Below are 22,426 nucleotides of genomic sequence, written 5' to 3'. Positions count from 1 at the left end.
CCCTCTGTACATACAGACAATGTACCATGATCACAATCCCCTCCCACCAAACTCCCTTTTCTCACTCCCAAATCCCTCCTCCACTGAATCTCTTTTTCTTTGCAAGCAGTCTCTCTTCTATTTTGATGCCATCATGTTTTTTCTCCCTTCTGTTGTGCACATTTTGGGGAGGAAGAGTCAGCCACTGGGAGGTTACGATGCCACAGCCACTGTGTCAGGAAGACAGTATTGCAAAGCACTTCTCTCCTTCCTGTGGCTCTTGCCTTCTTTCTACTACTTCTTCCTTCATGAGGTCCCTGAGCCTTGGAGGGCTTGACAGAGATGTCTCACTTAGTGCTGAGTACTACCCTTTGCTCTTCTTCTTCCCCTTACATAACATTTAATGAATGATCACTGCATTCACGAGATGGACACATCTCAGACACATGATATTGTGTTTTAATAAAAGGCTGCAGAAGAATTTCTACAACAGGATTTCATTCATGTAAAGGCTCAAGAAACAAAAAAAGAAAAAAGAAAAACCACGCTAAACTTAAAGAAATCATTCCCAAAAAGCCTTCAGCGTTACTGTATAATTTGTACTTTGTAATATCGGCTTGGGGCATGGTTCACTAAGCTTCGGGATAACAGAAAATTAAGCATTAACCATGGTGCTGGGTTTAAAAAAAAAAGTCTACAATATCAAGACCTTTAAAATTCATTTACAACATGTTGGCAACTATCTATGTAGGAAATTAGACAGATTATTTTAAGAGATCTGTGAAATGCCATCGGGGAGTCATATTTTACCCTAGACACCTGTCCCTCAAAGCCACCGAGCATGAAGTATTGTCACCAATGCACATCGGCTGTCTGGAGCATTTGTGGAAGCATTACCCGTCAGCTGCATGCCTAGACCCCAGAAAAGCGCTCTGTCCGGACAGTGACACCGTGCAAGGCTGAGCGACATGTCCAGGGCACAGATCTCAGCTCTGGTGTTTGGTGTCGGAGGCCTCGGAGCTCTTGTGGCTGCCACCACATCCAACGAGTGGAAGGTGACCACGCGTGCGTCGTCGGTGATCACGGCCACTTGGGTTTACCAGGGTCTGTGGATGAACTGTGCAGGTAACGCGTTGGGTTCCTTCCATTGCCGGCCACACTTTACTATCTTCAAAGTGGAAGGTAAATGGCCAAGCTTTGTTGGGTTTCTCAGTCAAATGTCACCTGTCCCCTGCCTCTAGCCCGTGTTGAAGTTGGCTGTTTACAGTTGCCTGTTAGCTCTGTGAGTGTTAAAAGTGCCAAACTTTGCCTGGAATGGATGGGGGTATATTTTGGCTGAAGGAATTAATTTTTATTTCGTCTTATTTTATTTGACAAAGAAAAGTTAATATTAACCGTATAAGTCTTTGAAGAAATGACTGGCAAAATAAGTAGGCTCCAAAGGAAAGTAGTGGGATAAATGGATGGTCTTAGGAGATAATTATAACTGGTTGTGGGGCGCAGAGAACTCTTAATGTGTATTTTACCCTGTGTTGAAAAACCTTTCATTGATTTTTTTTGGGGGGGGTATTTCTAGGTAGGGTCTCACTCTAGCCCAGGCTGACCTGGAATTCACTATGTAGTCTCAGGGTGGCCTTGAACTCATGGCGATCCTCTTACCTCTGCCTCCCAAGTGTAAAGATTAGAGGTCGTTGATTTTTTTTTCTTTTTTCTCTTTTCTTTTCTTTCTTTCTTTCTTTCTTTTTTTTTTTTTTTTTTGAGACAGGGTCTCACTGTAGTAGTTCAGGCAGACCAGCTTACTCTGTAGCTCAGGCTGTCTCACACTCACAGTGATCCTCCTATCTCAGCCTCCCGAGTGCTGGGATTAAAGGTGTGCACCACCATGCCTTGGCTCTTTCATTGACTTGGAGTCCTGTCTCTCCTCTCTCTCTCTCTCTCTCTTTTGCTCTCTCAACTTTTCTGTCCTACTTTCAGTAAATCATACTTTATTCTCAATGCCTGTTCTTCCCCAGGACACCTGGTATGTAGGTAAGGAAAAACAGGGACATGTATATATGCACATGTTCATTCTCTTTTGTCCAGTGACTAAAACATGTGACAAGAAGGATGACATTGAATGAAGGAAATTATTCATCTACCAGAAGGATTTTTATCTTTTCTTTTAAAAATAATGTTAAAATAAATAAATAAATAAAATCATGTTTAGGGATAAAACAACAAGGGATTTAAAAGTAATTACCTGGGCTAGGGAGATGTCTCAGTGGCTAAAGATATTTGCTCCTGAAGCCTGTCAAACTGGGAAGATTCCCCAGTACCCATGTAAAGCCAGACACAAAAATTGCTGCATGTGTCTGGCCGTCATTTACAGTGGCAAGAGACCTTGGCACCTCCTCACACACACACACACACAGACACAGGCAAATAAATATTTGTAAAATAAAAGTAGTAAGCTGAAAGAAGATTCCATGTACTTTTCCCTATGGTTTCTTCTGTGTGCATGCTGTTTGTTTTTCATACGTGGGCAAACTTTCATCTTCAGCACCACTGTGTGTGTGTGTCTTAAAGAGAAGGTTTTTGTTCGTGTGTTTTTTGTTTGTTTGTTTGTTTGTTTGTTTGTTTTTTGGTATTTCTAGGTAGGGTCTCAGTCTAGCTCAGTCTGACCTGGAATTCACTATGGAGTCTCAGGGTGGCCTCGAACTCACAGCGATCCTCCTACCTCTGCCTCCCGAGTGCTGGGATTAAAGGTGTGCCCCACCACGCCCGGCTTGTTTGTGTTTTAAAAGCATGTCCGTACTTCAGGATACCTCCAAGACAACTGTTACTCGTTTTCATGTTATTGTAAGAAAAAACAGATTCCCTGCCCCCACCATCACCACCACACACATACCTGCAAAACCTTGATACTTTTGCAAATCTGACCCAAGATGTAGGCTTATTGTATTTAAAAAAAAAAAAAAAAAGCTCCCCTGACTTTGGTTATAATAAAGACTTCTCACAAGTGGTCAAAGTGCACCTTGGTCCCAGTGAAGAAAAGAAAGTAAAATTTTCACTAGGAAGTTAGTAAAGCATAACATTTTGGGGGGGAACATGTCAAGCGCTCATGTCATCAGTCCTGCGTGAGTGACAAGGGACAAAGAAAGACTACACAGGGAAAGCCAGACTTCTAATGATAAGCAATGAACATGTGGAGTGTGGCTGTCCTGGCTAACTCCAGGTAACGTGCTCTTTCCTAAGAGCCCTTGGAGGAATCAAGGCAATGCTGCTCTTCCGTCCCCAACTTCCGAATTTATTTTGGGATATTTCAAAGCTATTCTCCTTCTATAGAAAACTCCCCTAGTAGGGTTTCACTCTAGTCCAGGCTGACCTGGAATTGACTATGTAGTCTCGGGGTGGTCTTGAACTCATGGTGATCCACCAACCTCTGCCTCCCAAATGCTGGGATTAAAGATGTGCATGCCACCATACCTGGCTTTAAAAAAATTTTTTTTTAATTTTTTTTTATTTTTGAGGTAGGGTCTCGCTCTAGGCCAAACTGACCTGGAATTCAGTATGTACTCTCAGGCTGGTCTTGAACTCACAGTAATCCTCCTACCTCTGCCTCCCAAGTGCTGAGATTAAAGGTGTCACCACCACGCCTGGCTTTTGTTCTTTTTCCATCTCTTCCCCTCAGCTGATTCCTACCTTGAGGTATAATAATTAGGTTTTCCTCAGTGAACCCTAGTTATTGAGAAAAATGTGTGTTTAACCTTAGCTTTATAGTGATGTAAAGAATTACAGTATGTGGGCTGGAGAGATGGCTCAACAGTTAAGGCACTTGCCTGCAAAGCCTAACAGCCCAAGTTGATCCCCCAGAACCCACATAAAGTCAGAGTGGCACATGCATCTGGACTTTGTTTGCAGCAGCTATAGTCTCTCTCTCTCTCTTTCTTTCTGCCTCTGTCTTCTTGCAAATAAATATTTTTTTAAAAAGTATTATAGTATATTTTTGTATGACCTCAACAGCTACTGCTTAGGAATACACAGCTGACTCTTATTACCAAATTGTGTTAATGGCAATCCAAACCATTGTCTATCCTTACAGCCTTATTTAAGGGGCTGGGGAGATGGCTCAGTGGTTAAGGTCCCTTACTCTGCAAGCCTGCTCCCTGAAGTTCAGATCCCAGCACCCATGTAAAGTCCAGTGAGAAAGTGGCCCACGTGTCTGTAATCCCAACATCCCTATAACACTGGGAGGGAGAGTCAGGAGAATCCTGAAGCTCTCAGGACCAGCTAGTCTGGTGTCCATAGTGGTAGAACAAGAGAGACCCTATCACGGGCTGGAGAGATGGCTTAGCGGTTAAGCGCTTGCCTGTGAAGCCTAAGGATCCCGGTTCGAGGCTTGGTTCCTCAGGTCCCACGTTAGCCAGATGCACAAGGGGGCGCACGCGTCTGGAGTTCGTTTGCAGAGGCTGGAAGCCCTGGCGCGCCCATTCTCTCTCTCTCTCCCTCTATCTGTCTTTCTCTCTGTGTCTGTCGCTCTCAAATAAATAAATAAATTAATTAATTAATTAAAAAAAAAAAAGAGAGACCCTATCACAAAGGAAGTGGGTAAACAAAGAGGGCCAACACTCCAATGCTGTCCTCTGACCTCCACGTTATGCCCATGCACACACTCATTGCCATTGATATCACAGGCACAAACACCTCTACACACATACATTTTAAATAAACTTTAAGTTGGCGTTGCTTTTTTTCTTTTAATTGAGAGAGAGGACCGGTACACCAGGGCCTCAGCCACTGCAATCAAACTCCAGATGCTTGCGCCACCTAGTGGGAACATATGACCTTGAGCTTGCCCCACCTTTGTGCGTCTGGCTAACGTGGGATCTGGAGAGTTGAACATGGGTCCGCAGGCTTCACAGGCAAATACCTTAACTGCTAAGCCATCTCTCCAGCCCTGATGTTACATTCTTGGTAAAGAAAATAATGTATTCCATATACCCTGCACATAAGATGTAATCTGAGAAATCTTGTTGGCTGACAATGTTTCCATTAGAACATATAAGGTGTGCTGGGTCGTGTTTGTAATTCCACCAATCAGGAGGCTGAGGCAGGAGTATTGCCATGAGTTTGAGGTCAGCCAAGGCTACAACAGTAAATTTCAGCCTGAGCTACCAAATAAGAATCTGTCTTAACCAACTTTATAAGAAATTTGGTTATTGCAGAAACCTACTTTCAACATCTGGAACACTAATTTCTCTTTCCAACAGAAGTAGAGACCCACATGTTTGGATTTCCTGATCCACACAGAGTCAGTGCTCATGGCTGGTTGCTTTTCATTACTTCTACTTGACAACGTGAAGGTGGAGAAGCAGAAAAAGCTACTTGACCTGCAGATTCTCATGTATCAAACTAATTAAAATTGAGAAAAGAATGCAGATGCCAATGAGGAAGGAAAAGGATTATGACATCTTTATATATTTTTTTAAATTTCTTAGAATAATAATATTTTATTTATCATTTAAGAGAAAGAGAGAGAGAGAGAGAGATAATGGATATGCCAGGGCCTCCAGCCACTGCAAACAAATGAATTCCAGACACATGCACCCCCTTGTGTATCTGGCTTTCGTGGGTACTGGGGAATGAGACCTGGGTCTTTAGGCTTTGCAGGCAAGTGCTTTAACTGCTAAGCCATCTCTCCAGCCCAATTACGCCATATTTAAATTTTATATAAAATTTTATTGTTTATACTTCTTCAGTTTCATGGGATACTTCATTTACTTTTCTTTTCTTTCCAAATTTTATTAACAATTTCCATGATTATAAAAAATATCCAATGGTAATACCTTCCCTCCCCCCACTTTCCCCTTGAAACAGAGTATTGGCCCCTCCCCTTCTCAATCAGTCTCTCTTTTATTTTGATGCCACGATCTTTCAGTGCCAGGAATGGGATACCTTCCAGTGAGTTGTTGGCCAGGGAGGTCCCTGATGCCCCCCAAACATTATAAGCCATTGCCAAGGCCCTTGGTTTCCCACCAGCAATAGATGGTAAGACCCTGTTGCTGAAGACTCCACAAAGAAATAGATGGTCTTGTGTAGGTAGTATCAGGCACTGTGAGGTCATGGATATCCAGGCCATTTTATGTCTAGAGGGAGCATGTTGTAAGGAGTCCTACTCTTCCTTTGGCTCTTTCCGCCACCTCTTCTGCATTAGACCCTGAGCCTTGGAAGGTGTGATAGAGATATTCCAGTACTGAGCACTGTGGTCACTTCTTTCCAGCACCATGATACCTTCTGAGTTGTCCCAAGGTCACTGCCATCTGAAAAGAGAAGATTCTTTAACAAAAGTGAGAGTAGCATTAATATAAGGGTATGAACATTAAGAGAAGTGCTTACTGGGCAGTTTGATAAGCATAGTATACACATTTAGCCAGCCAGCTACAGACATTACACCCCTAGGGCTCATGACTACCCCTGTTTAAAGTTTTCAGTATCAGGGATGTATTCCCTCCCATGGAGCGGGCCTCCAGTCCAATTGGAGGGCAGTTGGTTTCCACCATGATAGACATGCCACTATTGTACCTGTTGGCTCATTTGGCCTGGGTGGCCAAATATAAGGCTTGCAGTGTCCACTGTTGAATATCTTCACTGGTGATTTCTCTCTCTCCCATTGAACTGCATGCAGAATGGCTTTTTCCAGCTTTCTGTCAGCTGGTCTACATGGAGGAGGTTATCAGCTCAGTTCCAGCAGGATTTCTATGTGGAGTCTTCAGCAGTAGGGTCTTACCATCTATTGCTGGTGGGAAACCAAGGGCCTTGGCAATGGCTTATAATGTTTTGGGGGCATCAGGGACTTCCCTGGCCAACAACTCACTGGAAGGTATCCCATCCCTGGCACTGAAAATTTTCTAGCAACAATCTATGGCTCCTGAGTGTTCCATTGTCAAAAAAAAAAGTAGGATTCCATATGATTTATTTATATCCTGTTAGATTTTGATTGGCCCTCCTTCCACCTTTCCTTTACTTGATCTCTTCTCCTCCCTTCCTTTTTCTTCTCTTTATATCTCCTTTTTAACTCACTGGCCTCTGCTACAGAGTTTTTTCCTTCTCACACAGAAGCCCAAGCATCTGTAGCTAGGATCCACATATGAGAGAGAACATGCAATGCTTGGCTTTCTGGGCCTGGGGTGGAGCAGACAGCTGAGCAGCACAGCACACACATCACCACATCAGCAGTGAGGAAGTGGAGAGAGTGGCTGGCTGGCACTGCCAAGTGGGAGATGGACTGCAAAATCCCAAGGCCCTCCCCCAGTGACACAACTCCTCCAGACTCCACCTCCCAAAGGCTCTGCCAGCTAGGGATTAAGCATGAGGCTTCATCACAGAGACATGAGACTATGGGGTTTACATTCAAAGTTACTGTGCATCCAAACCAGTATACTGGGATTGAACCAACCTTGAATCAAACATTTCAGACATAGAAGTATCTGTATTGAACATGCACTGCCTTTTTCTGTCATTATTGTCTACGCATTGTGCATATGACAAGTATCCACATAGCGTTTGTGTTACATTATGAATTACATACCATGTAGAGATGATTTAGAGTATCTGAGATGATTACATATGCAAATACCACACTCTTTCATATAATGGACTTGAGACTTCCCAGATTTTAGCGTCCCCAGGGGACCTTGACCCAATCCCCCTCAGGTACTGAGGCATACCTGTGTTTCTGAGGGAGGACAGCTGCAGCCAGGAAGCATTCCTATGAGAAAAAAAAAAAAAAAGAGAACAAATTCATGATCACTTGGGACAGGTAATTTATCTGTTTGTTTACCCGTGGTACTGGCGCACAGTGAGCTCTGATGTATATTTGCTAAGTTGACACAGTAACCATACTAATGGATGAGACAACAGAGTTTGGGATAAAGGCAAGAGGGTGTCCTTGCATAAAGGCTTTATGAGTGAGTTACCAAGGTATGGCCACCATATCCTAGCTCAGTGGACAGAGCTTCAGATTCTGCCAGTGGTGAGACTTTACTTCAGCAATAACTTGCCATGAATTTTCTCCTCCATAAATAGAGAGAACAAGATTCTGATAGTCCCTCAAAGCAAGTCCCAAGCTGAAGTTCAATTCAGGAGCATCACAGAGTGTCATCTCCATGTGGAAAATTCACCAAGGAATCATAGCTGCACCAGGCATCTGTGTTATAACTGCTCCCGACATTAGGTCCTACTCACCACCCCTCTTACCTGGGATCTTAGCTGGCTTCCTATGCTCCCAACTGTTTAGCATGCTGGCAGCAGATGGATTGGGATGGGTTTAAATGACCTCAAATGACCACATAACCCAAACAAAGGTGAAAAGTGGGATTAAAATAAAACAAGCCTGGCCAGGCATGGTGGTACACACCTTTAATCCCAGCACTGGGGAGGCAGTGGTAGGAAGATCCCTGTGAGTTCAAGGTCAGCCTGAGACTACATAGTGAATCCTAGGTCAGCCTAGGCTACAATGAGACCCTATCTCAAAAAACCAAAAAAAAAAAAAAAAAAAAAAAAAAAGATGGCACCTTCTCGCTGGTTCCTCACATGGTAGACAGGGTAAGGGTAAGACAACTCTATGAGGTCTTTTTTGTTTTTTGTTTTTTGAGGTAGGGTTTCCTTCTAGCTCAGGCTGACCTGGAATTCACTATATAGTCTCAGGGTGGCCTTGAACTCATGGCAATCCTCCTACCACTGCCTCTCTAGTGCTGGGATTACAGGTGTGCACTGCCACGCCCAGCTTTCAATGAGGCCTTTTTTATGACAGCACTCACCTGATTAATAAAGACTCTGCTGTTGAGCCCTAATCACTTCTCAAAAGGCCTTATCTGCTGATATTACCATCACAAGGGTTAGCAGAGTACTGTGGGCTAGGAAGTGGCTCCATCTATAAAGTGCTTGCTAAACAAGCATTAGGGCCTGTGTTCAGATCCCTGGCACCCATGTAAAAGCTGAACATGGTGGACCATGCCTGTAATTCCAGAGCTGAGGATGTGGAGACAAGAGAATCCCTAGGATTCACTGGACAACTGGTCTACCCCAATCAGTGAGATTCATTCTGGGGGTCTCTATGGGGATCAAGACATTCACCTCTTTTAGGCAATGCAAAATGGAGGGAGATAGATATTCAGCAACCTTCAGCCCAGAATGCTTAGGGCTACATGGTGAGTAATACAGGGGACATACAGACTTCCCAGAAGAGCAGAAGTTTGCCAAGGGAGGAAGGGCATTTTAGCCTAAGAGACTTACCCAGCTCTACAACTTATTAACCACATGCCTCCCGGAAGAATGCTGAATGTGTGAGCTCTCTGGTCTGTAAAATGGGAATACTGTCTACTTCAGAGGAGGTAGTGAGGATAAAATGAGTTAATCTGTGAATGGCACCTAGAGCCAAGCCTAAAATCCATATACAAGAGACTAAAAGCAAGAGGGAGCTACAAGCACCAGGGAAGAGCAAGGGACTGAAATGGCTGGAAGAGAACACATGGACGGAAGAGGGTGATGCCTGGCAGTAGACGTAGATAAAGAGGAACTTACCAGCAACTTAAACTCATTAAGGGATTTAGATCTCACCTTGAAGGAGCAGGAAGGGTACCGAATCATGGTGAGCAGAGAGTACCTGATGGGATTACCCATACAAAGAGCCCACAGTGTTACATGTTAGAACCCGACCAGCAATAGCAGTGGGAACTGAGAAGACCTGTGGGGACAGAACTAGTAAGTCTTGGTGGCTGGCAAGGAATGACAGGGTCCATGAAGACTGAAGACAGGAGACTTGGTGGGCAATCCAAAAGAGGAAGCTGGTGTCAGAGTACTTGCCAACCTAAATTCTAATCCCTTAGCCTTGTGTAGTGTTTCTAAGGACATAGCAGGATTTTTTGAGTTCTTGGATTATTATTATTATTATTTTTTTTTTTTTTGGCTTTCAAGATAGGGTTTTACTCTAGTCCAGGCTGCTCTGGAATTCATTATTCATCACTCTCAGGGTGGCCTTGAACTCACAGTGATCTTCCTACCTCTGCCCCGAGTGCTGGGATTAAAGGTGTGCTCTACCATGCCTGGCTTTGAGAATTTATTTATTTATTTATTTATTTTTGAGTTCTTGGATTTTTAACTTCACATTTGGACTTAAAAAGCATTCCATTGTGCAGAGTGAAGACAGGACAGCTTAATAATTTTATTAAGAACACTACGCATTTTAAATGTGTAATCAAACCGAGAGGAAAATGAGGCAGCCATAATGATTACTATAATCTTATATTGTCAGTAACCACATAGCAATAAAAGATGGGGAGGGTAATAAAATAAGAGAGCAACAAGACAGTACCTCACCCCCTATGCTCACAGTCAAACACATTCTATTTTAAGGGCTCTGAACAGAAACTGTGTTCATTAACTCCAGAGTGTGATCTAGGTTCCAGGAAGATGAGAGGGTCCCTTGAAATAACCTCACATGAGCATTTAGTGTTTCATGTGGAAAGAAAGGGAAGCACACAGGGGCCGTGTGGATGGGAGAGAAAAGTGGGATTTTGGGGTAAGCATCACTGAGGGATTGGATTAGAGAAAGAAATTTCCACCAGAGCCTTCCACACCGGAACCGGTTATTGCACAAAGAAATGTCAAGGTGCTCACAGGAGTATCTGTTACTCAGCACACAGGCAGCTCCAGTGTTGGCTGAGGAGAAAAACCATGTGCTCTCTGAAGTCTTCTCCAGTATGAGACAGCTGAGGTTCTGGGGACATGCAAAAAAGGAGAAACCTTAAAGCATTATCTATCTGTCTGTCTGTCTGTCTGTCTGTCTATCTATCTATCTATCTAATCTATTTTGTTTATCTGTGTGTGGTATGTATGTATTTGTGTGTGCACTTAGCAACTGAACTCAGAGCCTTGGGTATGTTAGACAATCATTATAAGTCTGAGCTGTATCATCAGCTCTAGAGCATCTATATTCCATGTATCTCTCTCTCTCTCTCTCTCTCTGTGTGTGTGTGTGTGTGTGTGTGTGTGTGTGTGTGTGTGTAGTAGTAGTACTATGGTGTGTTGTCTGTGTAATTTGGTATGTGTAGTTTATGTAACTGTGTATGCAGATGATTGTGCCCTGTACACACATGCAGAGATCAGAGGAGAAAGTTGGGGTTCTATCACTCTTCTATTTTATTTTCTGGAGATGGAGTCTCTCCTGGAACCTGGAGCTGTTGTTTTCATTGAGTCAGAATGGTTGACTAGTGAGTCCCAGAGATTCTCTGTTCTCTGCCATCCACAGGACTGGAATTACGGGTGTGTGTGTCTATGTGTTTGTGTGTGTCTGTGTGTATATGTGCATGTGCGCATGTCCTAGGAAATTGAATTTCGGGCCAATAAGACCTTCTCAGGCCTTCATGTGCACGTGGCAAGCACCCCTACCAGTTAAGCCATGTCCCAGGCCGTTAAAGCTTCTGTACTCTTGGTTTGCATGTGGACTGTAGCATTCTGATCACCTGCCAGGTAGTGTGCTGGACACCTTGGAACACAGCAACGAAAAAGACCTTGACTGTGGCCTGGATAGGCTCACAAAGCCTAGAAAGATCTGGAAGCTAGTAACAAGTGCTGCAGTATATGCGTTATGTTAATGTTATTCTGATTAAACCTAGATGTTAATATTTGCTAGGGTTGACATAAGAAATAATAGCTCACTGTGTCGAACTGACATTTGGAAGCATGTGCCAGCTAACCGCTGTTGGAGGAAGGACTGATGATTTCAACATGTTGGCACAGAGCTGAGCAACAAAGGTGATCAAGTCCCGCTTTCAACTGAACTTGCTTTGGGTCAACATTTTTGGTCTCTGTGTACCACATATTGTCCACGTATGTATAAAAAACCCCAAACATGTCAGCTGTCCTAGAAAGAGACTGATTTTTGCCAGAATACCAGCTGTGAGCTTTAGGTGAGATGGGCAGGGGGGGGGGATGGAGGGCTAGCCCCCCTTATCTACCTGTAGCCAGATGCCCTCATTGACTTACTCAGCAAGCCCCAGCAGGCCCAATGTGGAGCTTCCAGCTGCCCTGGTAAGACTCGGGAAAGCCATCCCTGCAAAACAGAGTCAGCTGCCATGATGGAGAGCCTGGAGGTCAGCTGACACTCCTCTCCCGTCTGAGCCTGGCGTCAGGCCTCTCTAGTCTATCAGCCAAAGTCTGACTTTCTGGCAGGAGCTCCGTCACATGACTGTCAGATTCCCTCAGCCCAGCCTGCCTGGCGTCGGGATGCTGACCCAGTGCCCACCCTGAACTCTGTGCCCTGGGATTACCTGACCCACCTAGTCACCACCCACTCCTTGTCTCCTTGGTTTACCCTCACACCTGACTTACTTTCTCTCACCGGTGTTTGGGAAGAACTGCTGGAGGATGGGCTCGTGGGGTGCGGATGTTGGGGAAATGAGAGGAAGCGGGAATACGATCCCTCTCCTGGCTTCCTCTCCCCTTCCCTTGTCTCCTCCTGTGTGTGCTTGCTCTCTCGCTCTCTCCCTCCCATGTTTGTGCATGTTACTTTTATTTCATCTGGGAAAAAAACAAAAACAAAAACAGGAGCTCCTCGTGACCTCCTGTGTCCCAGCTTTAGTCTGGGATGTCACCAGCAACAGTACTGGTACAGGCGTCATGCTGGGGAAAGATTACAACCTCCCAAGACCTGCTCAGGCCGGCTGCAGCTCCAACACTGATGTGCAGAGGGAGCCTATGGGTCCCTGGGAGTGCCTTCCAGTAGCCCCTCCCTCTTTGTTCTTTCTTTTGTTTAAAGAAATATCTTATTATTTACTTATTGGAGAGAGAACAAGAGGGGGAGAGAGAGAGAGAGAGAGAGAGAGAGAGAGAGAGAATGGGTGCACCAGGTCTTCCAGCCACTGAAAACAGAACTCCAGACAGACGCGCCACCTTGTGGATCTGGCTTACGTGGGTCCTGGGGAAATCAAACCTGGGTCCTTTGGCAATGCATGCAATCACCTTAACTGCTGAGCAATCTCTCCAGCCCCTTTGTTGCTCTTTCTACCTCTGCTTCCCAGACCTAGAAATTGACAACCCTCTTCCTCGTTGGCTTGTCCATCCTGCTGACCTCAGACTTCACCACATCTCTCTTCTTCTTTGGGGCCCTCGCTGACTTCGCAACCTCTCAACTCCACTGGCCACCTAGGAGGGAACTGGGAAGTCACACCGTGCCTTCCAACCTTTCAGGCTAAGTCTGTCTGCCCTGGGATCCCTAGAGCTGTCTGCACTGGTTCCCCTGGACGAAGCTACCTCTGCATCAAGCTCAGGTGACTTCCCACCTGGTCTAGGCCCCCAGGCTCTCCCTGCTGCCTTGGATTGGAATGGAATGTTAGAAACACTCCCCCGTTTTCCTACCCACTCTAAGCAAGGATGCAGATCACCACCTGGAAACCTTCCACAGGCAGAACTTTCCAGTTCAACTCAGGGTCCATGCGGCTTGAGCGAGTGTCTGCTCCAGGCGCCACAGCCACATGACCGCGACCCCCAAGGCTGGCTGTTCTCGTGGGATGTCCTACTACAGCCACTTTACACACAGGGACGTGACTCGCTCAAGGTCATGGGGAAGGTATGGTGGGACTGTGTAGCTCCTGAGCCCAAACCCTCAATGGCCTGTCCATCAGCGACTCTCCAGCAGCAGCTAATTTCCAAAAAGAACAATCAGAACAGTTCCACCCACTGGCTTCAGCAAGCGGAGTTGTGTTCAATCGTCTTGACTCTGCTCAGAACGTTTGGGGCAAGCGCCTCTCTTCCTCATCCCCCATGGCTCCCAGTCAGCCTCCACCCTCAATGCTGTCTTCCACACAGTGCCTTTTGTCAGCTTCTTCTTTGATCCCTCGTGGCCCTTGCTTGGTACTTCTCTCCTTGTGACGTTTGCCATTCTGGCCTGCACTGGGTTTACTTGGGTGTTTGCTGTGTCACCACTAGATTGGAAGCCCCTTGAGGACAGGGATGTAACTATTAAGACCATCCTGTACAAAGTCCACACTCTTGTTTTTTTTTTTAATTTTTATTTATTTATTTGAGAGTGACAGACACAGAGAGAAGGACAGATAGAGGGAGGGAGAGAGAATGGGCGCGCCAGGGCTTCCAGCCTCTGCAAATGAACTCCAGACGCGTGCGCCCCCTTGTGCATCTGGCTAATGTGGGACCTGGGGAACCGAGCCTTGAACCGGGGTCCTTAGGCTTCACAGGCAAGCACTTAACCGCTAAGCCATCTCTCCAGCCCCACACTCTTGTTTTTTGAGAGGGGCACTCACTCTATTGCCTTTGCTGGCCTAGTACTCATTATGTAGCCCAAGATAGCCTTGAACTCACAGCAATCCTACTGCCTCAGCCCCTTGAGTATTGGGATAGTAGGCATACCACCATGCCAACCTAAAACCTGTGCTCTATGTCCGTGCCTGTTGAGTTAGTGAATAACCCTTTGTTAGGCAGAATGAGGGCAAGGAGTGAACCATAGGGTATGGATATTATTTCTCCCAGAAATTTCCTCTGTCTTCTTCATCTAACAAGTTATGTGGTATCGGATACTATTTAAAGAAAACTGCTGGGCGTGGTGGCGCACATCTTTAATCCCAGCACTCAGGAGGCAGATGTAGGAGGATTGCTGTGAGTTTGAGGCCACCCCGAGGCTACATAGTGAATTCCAGGTCAGCCTGAGCTAGAGGGAAACTAGAAGAAAAAAAAGAAAGAAAGAAAGGAAGGAAGGAAGGAAGGAAGGAAGGAAGGAAGGAAGGAAGGAAGGAAGGAAAGAAGGAAGGAAGGAAGGAAAAAAGAAAGAAAAGCTTGGGAGGCTAAAAATGCAAAATCAACCAGGGCTTCCCCTTGGCCCCACTTTTTTTGTGGGGGTCTTTTGAGATAAGGCTTCCATATGTATCCCAGTCTGGCCTCAAACTTGCAGTAATCCTCCTGCCTCATCTTCTGTAGTATTGGGACTTATAAGCATGAGCTACCACCCCTAGCTAGGCAGCCCCCTCTGTTCAGCCTCTGGTGAGGGCCTTCTGACAGCCTTACAACATGGCTGCAAAACAAAAAGGGAACCAGCTCCAGGCACATAAGATCACATGGTGGGGTCAGACGAAAGAGCAGGGAGGGGACAGCTCTGCTCTTTTTATTGCAACCCATTCTCCCGGGAACTCTTTTGAGACGACCAGCCTCTTCGACCACATCAGACTTAATGAGGACGGAGCACCCCCCAGTGACCTAATAACTTTTTACTAGACCCAGTTCTTAACTGCATCAGCACCGCAGCATGCCACTCTGGGAGCCACGGTGCCAGCTCTGAAACGCTCCCCGACTCTCATCGGCTGGGTGTCAAAGAGGGACCCGCCACGTGGATGTTTCTATGAAGGGCAAGCTTTTGAATGCCAGGAGCAGTTCCTGCGAAGGGCGAGGCAGACCCACGCGGCACCGCTCAGACGAGAGTCTGAGCTGCGTCATCTGGGTCATCTCTATGCCCGAGCGTGGCTGAGGGTGATTGGCTTGGAACGAGCTGTCCTTGCATGACCTACTGTGTAACTCCAACAAGAAGATGGAGAGAGGACATCATTTTCTAACAATGAGCTATTTCCTCTCTGGATTCGCTTCCTGGCAGGATTTTCGTAGTTACTCTCTCCTCCAACCACCCATGCTCCTCAGCTCAGCTTTTCTTCAACTTTGTAACATATGTGTACATAGTTTTTATTATTGATGAGTGACTAGGTCTTCTCCTCCTGATTATAAACGGATTTAACCTCTCTTTCTTCCCATACTTTTCTTTCCCTCCATGCATCAATTATGCCACATACCAAAGTAGCCTCTGGGAGCAAACCCACCACCTTTTCATTTATGTCTTAGTTAGTATGGATTCTAGGCTAGGCAGAAACTCTAGGCTTTTTCAGAGGTCCCTCTGCATCACCTCTCTGCTCAATATCTACAAGAGAGGATGCAGAGTCTCTTCTCAGCTGGGCCCCAACTTGGCTCTTGTTCCAGCAATAGGGACTGTACCCCATCCTCAGCTCCAGCAGCCTTTCCTCGTCTCAAACCCACAGGGGGAGTAAAAACTGTCTGCCCCATGCAAGCATTGCTTCTGAAAAAAAAAAAAAAAGACCCTAATCTTCCCATAGCATTGCTGCATCTAAGCTCTTCCCACTGAAGATTCAAGTTCTGCCATGGTGTCCTCAGCCTTCGTTTCCTATTCTGCTTTCTGAGAAACTTACTTTCTTTCTCTTCCCTCCTTCTATTTCCCCTTCCTCTCTCCCACTTAAAATTATTTTTGACATTTATACCTTTTAATTAAATTAACTATTGCTTTACAAAATGTGAGGTTCAACATTAAAAAATTTTTTTGAGAGAGAGAGAATTGGCACACCAGGACCTCAGTCACTGAAATTAAACACCAGTTGCTTGCGCCACCTAGTGGGCATGTGCGACCTTGTGCTTGTCTCACCTCTGTGCGTCTGGCTTACATGGGATCTGGAGGGTTGAACATGGGTCCTTAGGCTTCGCAGGCAAGTGCCTTAACTGCTAAGCCACATCTCCAGCCCCAGGTAGACTTTTCTCAATGGTCCCCAGAGTGGTCACAAGATTGATTCCTCTCTGGATAGATATTTCCTATTAGATATACCCACAGACAACTTAGAACGGGAGGGGGGAGGGCATTTTGTACTACCACACCCTCAGTAATTTAAGATATGTGCTGGTAGAGAAATGGCAGACACTGGCTTACACTCTCCTTTCTCCCCTCTACAATATTGGTGGGAAGGAAAGTTTGGTCTCTTCTACACTTGGGCCACAGCTTGCATTTCAGAGTAGCGCTGCTGTATAGCATGAAGTCAAGGAAGGATGGAGGGAGAGAGTGAGAGTGATGATGGGTCTGGACCCTTTCTGAAAACTTGGTTAGTGAAAGCATGTGAATTCAAAGAGCCACTGAGGACAATGGTGCTATTCAGCTCCATGGGTAGCTTATGATTTCTAGATGCAAAAAGAAATCTTGAGGGAGGTATGATATTAACCTCTCATTCCCCTTTGTAATTAACTTCAAACTCCAAGATTTCAAGAGCAGTAGATGAAAATCTTTTGGTAGAAATCTATCATTTCCACTAGTGATGTATCTGGGTGGCTTCCACAATGGATTCTGAACTGCTCAGACCCTGAAATCCCAGGTGATGAACATTCACATTTCTGACATATTTTATTTTTACTTATTTATCTATTTTTAAACTTTATTTTGTTATTTATTTATGTATGAAAGAGAGAGAGAGAGAAGAGAGGCAGATAGAGAATGGGCACACCAGTGCTTTCAGCCATTGCCCACCTTGTGCATCTGGCTTACGTGGGTCCTGGGGAATCGAACCTAGGTCCTTTGGCTTTGCAGGCAAACTCCTTAACTGCTAAGCAATCTCTCCAGCCCTTACTTATTTATTTTTGAGAAAGAGAGAGAAGGAATGGGCATGGCATTTTTGCTTCCTACCATAAGACCATTTAAACAACCAAAGCCAAGGACCTTCAGTGAAATAATTTCCCCGTTTTCTAGTGGCCTGACTTCCAGTGAAATAATTTCCCAATTTTCTAGTGGCCTGAGCATCTCCTTGTTCTCATGGCACCCTCAATTCCCTCTGTGTGAAGGATGGCACCCCCTTTCCACAGGGCGTCTGCTTGCCTCCCTGCCAGCTTGCAGTTCTCCTGTGGCGTTACTTTCCACTCTGTTGTTATGGTTTTGGAAAGTGATGTGTTGGTCACTTAACAACACGTGCTTAGAATCTACGCACAGGTATAAAGATGCATGGATGTGCCTATCTGATCCTGAGTTCTATCCCTAGCATCAATGTATAAAGATGGGCATGGCTATGCAAGGTCTATAACTCCAGTTTTGTGGGGAGCAGAGTCTGAGTGCAAACAGCAACTCTGGGTTTCAGTGAGAGACTCCACCACAAGGAAATAACTTGGAAGAGTGGGGAGTAAAAGGACACCCAGGGCTAGAGAGATGGCTCTATAAGTGGTTAAGGCACTTGACTGCAAAGCCTAATGACCTGGGTTCAATTCCTAGATGCAGAAAGTGGTGCGTGCATCTGGAATTCGTTTGTAGTGCCTAGAGACCCTTGAGTGCCTATATTTTCATTTTCTCTCTCTCTCTGCTTATAAATAAGTAAATCCTTTTTTTAAATGAGAAGGACACCCACCATTGTCCTCCACACAGGTGTGTTCAGGGTATGCACAACTGCGCATGCATACATGAATGCTTCATATACATCTATACCATTCCACCAAGACCATGCAGAGAGAGAAAGAGAAACACATCTCAACCTAGGCATATACATATATATCAGTGCATGTACCTGTGCTTAGAAATGTTACTGTTATAAAGAGCACAAATAAAAATAATAGGCACAATGCTCTTTACTGTGAATTTCATATAGCAAAATGATCTTTATTGCTGGATTTGTATGAGTGTGAGTGTGTGTGTGTGTGTGTGTGTGTGTGTGAGTGTGTGTGTGTGTCCATGGCTACCTAATCATTGTCAATGATGAGTAAGTAACTCTGATGGGACAGTTGGCTCATGGCAAATCCATGAAAGCACACAGCGACGCAGTGTGTCGGACCCTCACGTAGTGGTCAGTGATACGAAGAACTTCCCTGGTGTGTTGGATTCTAGTTGGAATAGTGGAGGAGTATTTCTCCAGTTTTTGTGCTGTTCATAGTGCCATGGCTCTGGACGTGACATGTCCTTAACTTTAATTCTGTGCCGTTAACATTTTCTTCTTTCTTTTTCTTTTTTTGGTTTTTCAAGGTAGGGTCTCACTCTAGCCCAGGCTGACCTGGAATTCACTATGGAGTCTCAGGGTGGCCTCGAACTCATGGCAATCCTCCTACCTCTGCCTCCTGAGTGCTGGGATTAAAGGCGTGCGCCACCACGCTGGGCTCATGTTCCCATTTCTTAAAGATGGAAGACAAAAAGGAGGAGCTAGAGCTGGAGAGATTGCTCAGTGGTTAAGGTGCTTGCCTGCAAAACCCGACAGCTGGGTTTGATTTCCCAGTATGCACATAAAACCAGAAGCCCAAAGTGGTACATGCATCTGGAGTTCATTTGCAGTGATTAGATGCTCTAGTGTATCCATTCCTTCTTTCTCTCTCCCTTTTTTTCTCCTTGCAAATAATAAATCAAAATATTTTTTAAAAGGAGGTACTAAGTCTTTATATGTATGATTCATTTTCCAATTTCTGTGGAGCCAATATTTCTGTTACAGCAATTACATGCTACTTTTTTTTTTTTTTTTTTTGAGGTAGGGTCTTGCTCTAGCCCAGGCTGACCTGGAATTCACTATGTAATTTCAGGCTGGCCTCAAACTCACAGCAATGCTCCTACCTCTGCCTCCCGAGTGCTGGGATTAAAGGTGTGTACCAGCACGCCTAGTTATGCTACTGTTGCAGTCCGGTTCGCATTGCTGGTAGAAATCACCCAACCAAGAGCAGCTTCTGGGAAAAAGAGATTTATTTTGGCTTACAGGCTCAAGGGGAAGCTCCACGATGGCAGGGGAAAACGATGGCATGAGCAGAGGGTGGACATCACCCCCTGGCCAACAGAAGATGGACCACAGCAACAGGAGGGTGTGCCAAACACTGGGATGGGGAAACTGGCTATAAAGCCCATAAGCCTGCCCCCAACAATACACTCCCTCCAGGAGGCATTGATTCCCAAATATCCATCAGCTGGGGAGCTAGCATTCACAACACCTAAGTTTATGGGGGACACCTGAATCAAACCACCACATTCCGCCCCTGGCCCCCATAAACTGATATCCATACATGATGTAAAATACAATACATTCAGTCTGACTTTAAAAGTCCCCATAGTTTTTATCAATCTCAATGATGTTCATACATCCCCATAGTTCAAGAACTTTTAACTGAGCCATAATACCAAAATATAACCTCAAAAAACCCAGAATGGCACACTGCAATAGATGGCATTGGGCATAGCAAAGAAACATTCAACCAATACAAGATTTAAAACAACCAGGGCAAACATCAAACTCTGTAGCTTCAAGTCCAGCAACTCTAACCAGTGACAAATCTTCAAGTCCATTAATTCTAACCAGCAACAAGTCTCTGGCATTCCAATTCCGCCCCTCCAGCTAGGCTACTCACAGTCCTAGAAACTTCATCAGGGCCGGCAGCTCCTTGGCAGCCATCTCATGGTCCCGGCATCTCCACTGGGTCTCCACTGCAAGCCACGGTTCATCCTCATGGCCCCATGGGATCTCTATGCAGGCAACCAGCAAACCCGCTTCACACTGCCCATGGCCATTTCCAAAACACAAGACCATGTTGCAAACTCAATGACCCTCTTTCGAGCATTTCTTATACTCCACGATACCAGGTAGGGTGCCAATTTGTTAATCCAGGGGGGAATAAAGCAGACTTTGAAGAACAGGACACTCCTTGAGCACTCAGGCCCTCTCAAAAGAGTCGACATTCTTTTTGTTGCCCCAGCACAGGTCAGCTAGCCCAGTCTCAAAGGTTGTAATCTCTCAGTTGCAGCTGAATGGGCAACAGTTCACCCAAAGATTTTCCTTTCTGTGCCATATCCTTCTGCACACACCAGTTCATTTCTACGCAAAGCAACCCTGCACAACTTCTCAGGACATGGGCATAAGAGCAAGCTTCTCACACAAACTGCTAGCCCAGTCCAGGCACAGCTCTTTCTCACCCTCATAAGCCAAACCTCACAGTCCATAGTTCTTACTGCATTCAGGTCTTGGAGCTCAGACCAGAATAGTCCTTTAAGCTGTACTTAAAGCACTGCAAGGCATCTCTTAGGCCAAGGTTTCAACTCCTTCCACATTCCTCTTGAAAATCAGCTCCAAAAGGCCGAAGCCACATAGTCAGGTGTCTAGCAGCAACCCCACTCCTCGGTACCACTTTACTGTTGCAGTCCGGTTCGCATTGCTGGTAGAAATCACCCAACCAAGAGCAGCTTCTGGGAAAAAGAGATTTATTTTGGCTTACAGGCTCGAGGGGAAGCTCCACGATGGCAGGGGAAAACGATGGCATGAGCAGAGGGTGGACATCACCCCCTGGCCAACAGAAGATGGACCACAGCAACAGGAGGGTGTACCAAACACTGGGATGGGGAAACTGGCTATAAAGCCCATAAGCCTGCCCCCAACAATACACTCCCTCCAGGAGGCATTGATTCCCAAATATCCATCAGCTGGGGAGCTAGCATTCACAACACCTAAGTTTATGGAGGACACCTGAATCAAACCACCACAGCTACCAATTTTGATATCACACATCACTGGATGTGGAGTTGGGAAAAGTCCCATCGTAGCAAACTAATATTATACAGATTTAATAGGGCCTAAAAGCACCTTAGGAACACATATATAATTTGTTTAATTACACATCCCACATTTTATCGTTTACATGGCTGCACTTGGAAATGGGCATGCAAAGTTCTGTAAACAGAGCAACTGGATCTCCCAAGCTGGGATGAGCTGAGGCGAGATGGTCTGAGCACACACTGGGTTTGAGAGGCCATGTCCTATGTCCCCTGCTAGTCCTCCGGCCCAGGAGAACAGACTCAGGCCTCCAACTGCCTTCATTTTCCTCACAGCATCACATTTAAGATATAACAGCAGAAAAAGGAGACTGAAGGAAAAAAAATCGTTCCTTCTTCCTAGATTACCATACTTTCCCTAAAAAACATATTCTCACTGCTGTGAGTCTTATTCATGGCCTGGAACTCTCTGGAGTGAGGGAACATAGTTAGAGTTCCCTTTTTGATTGACTTTTTATGTGGAAAGTTGACCTTTGTCAAGATACAATTTACTTCAATACTGTTCTTTGTAATTCCTGCCTACCCAGAGACCTGCTAGCTTTGTTTGGCAGTTCATTCCTTTCTCTCTCTCACTCTCTGTCTCTTATAAAAATATTTAATTTAATTTATTTTTTAAAGGGGGAGAGAGGGAGAGAGAGAGAGAGAGAGAGAGAGAGAGAGAGAGAGAGAGAGAGAGAAAATGGGCACCACCAGGACCTCCAGCCATTGCAAACAAACTCCTGATGCATGTGCCACCTTGTGCATCTGACTTTAGGTGTGTACTGGGAAATCGAACCCAGGTCATTATGCTTTGCAGGTAAGTGCATGAACCACTGAGCCATCTCTCCGGTCCCACCATGGCATTTCTGATGTTTCCCATTCATTGAATTTTGAAGACATACAATTTGACCAACAAAGAGCCAAGGTTGGGACATGGATGGAATGAAAGGAAAATTTCTCCAAATGTTTAAAAAAATTATGAGTGTTTGATCCTACTGTTAGTTTTTGCTAAAAAAAAAAAAAAAATCCCTCAGAAACTACAAAGACTCACTGAATGCTCAAAGAAAGAAAACCCATCTGATAGATGGCACTAAGAGTTACTTTCTG

The 22,426-nt window shown here is 45.2% G+C and overlaps 1 protein-coding gene across 2 annotated transcripts in view; it reads left to right on the top strand.

Moving 5' to 3' along the window:
* Positions 1–690: 690 nt before the first annotated feature.
* The window catches only part of Cldn10 (claudin 10), a 122,849-nt gene continuing 101,113 nt past the window's right edge, over positions 691–22,426 (top strand). The window contains exon 1 of one of the 2 annotated variants that reach the window (XM_004651050.2): positions 691–1,104. In XM_004651050.2, the coding sequence (XP_004651107.1) occupies positions 948–1,104 (157 nt within the window). In that variant the 5' untranslated portion in view covers positions 691–947. Of the gene's footprint in view, positions 1,162–22,426 lie in introns of both variants that reach the window. The other variant, XM_004651049.2, reaches the window with a different exon arrangement.

Source organism: Jaculus jaculus, chromosome 3 (genome assembly GCF_020740685.1).
Source record: "Jaculus jaculus isolate mJacJac1 chromosome 3, mJacJac1.mat.Y.cur, whole genome shotgun sequence".
NCBI classification, from domain to species: domain Eukaryota; kingdom Metazoa; phylum Chordata; class Mammalia; order Rodentia; family Dipodidae; genus Jaculus; species Jaculus jaculus.
This window is presented reverse-complemented; position numbering and strand designations above follow the sequence as displayed.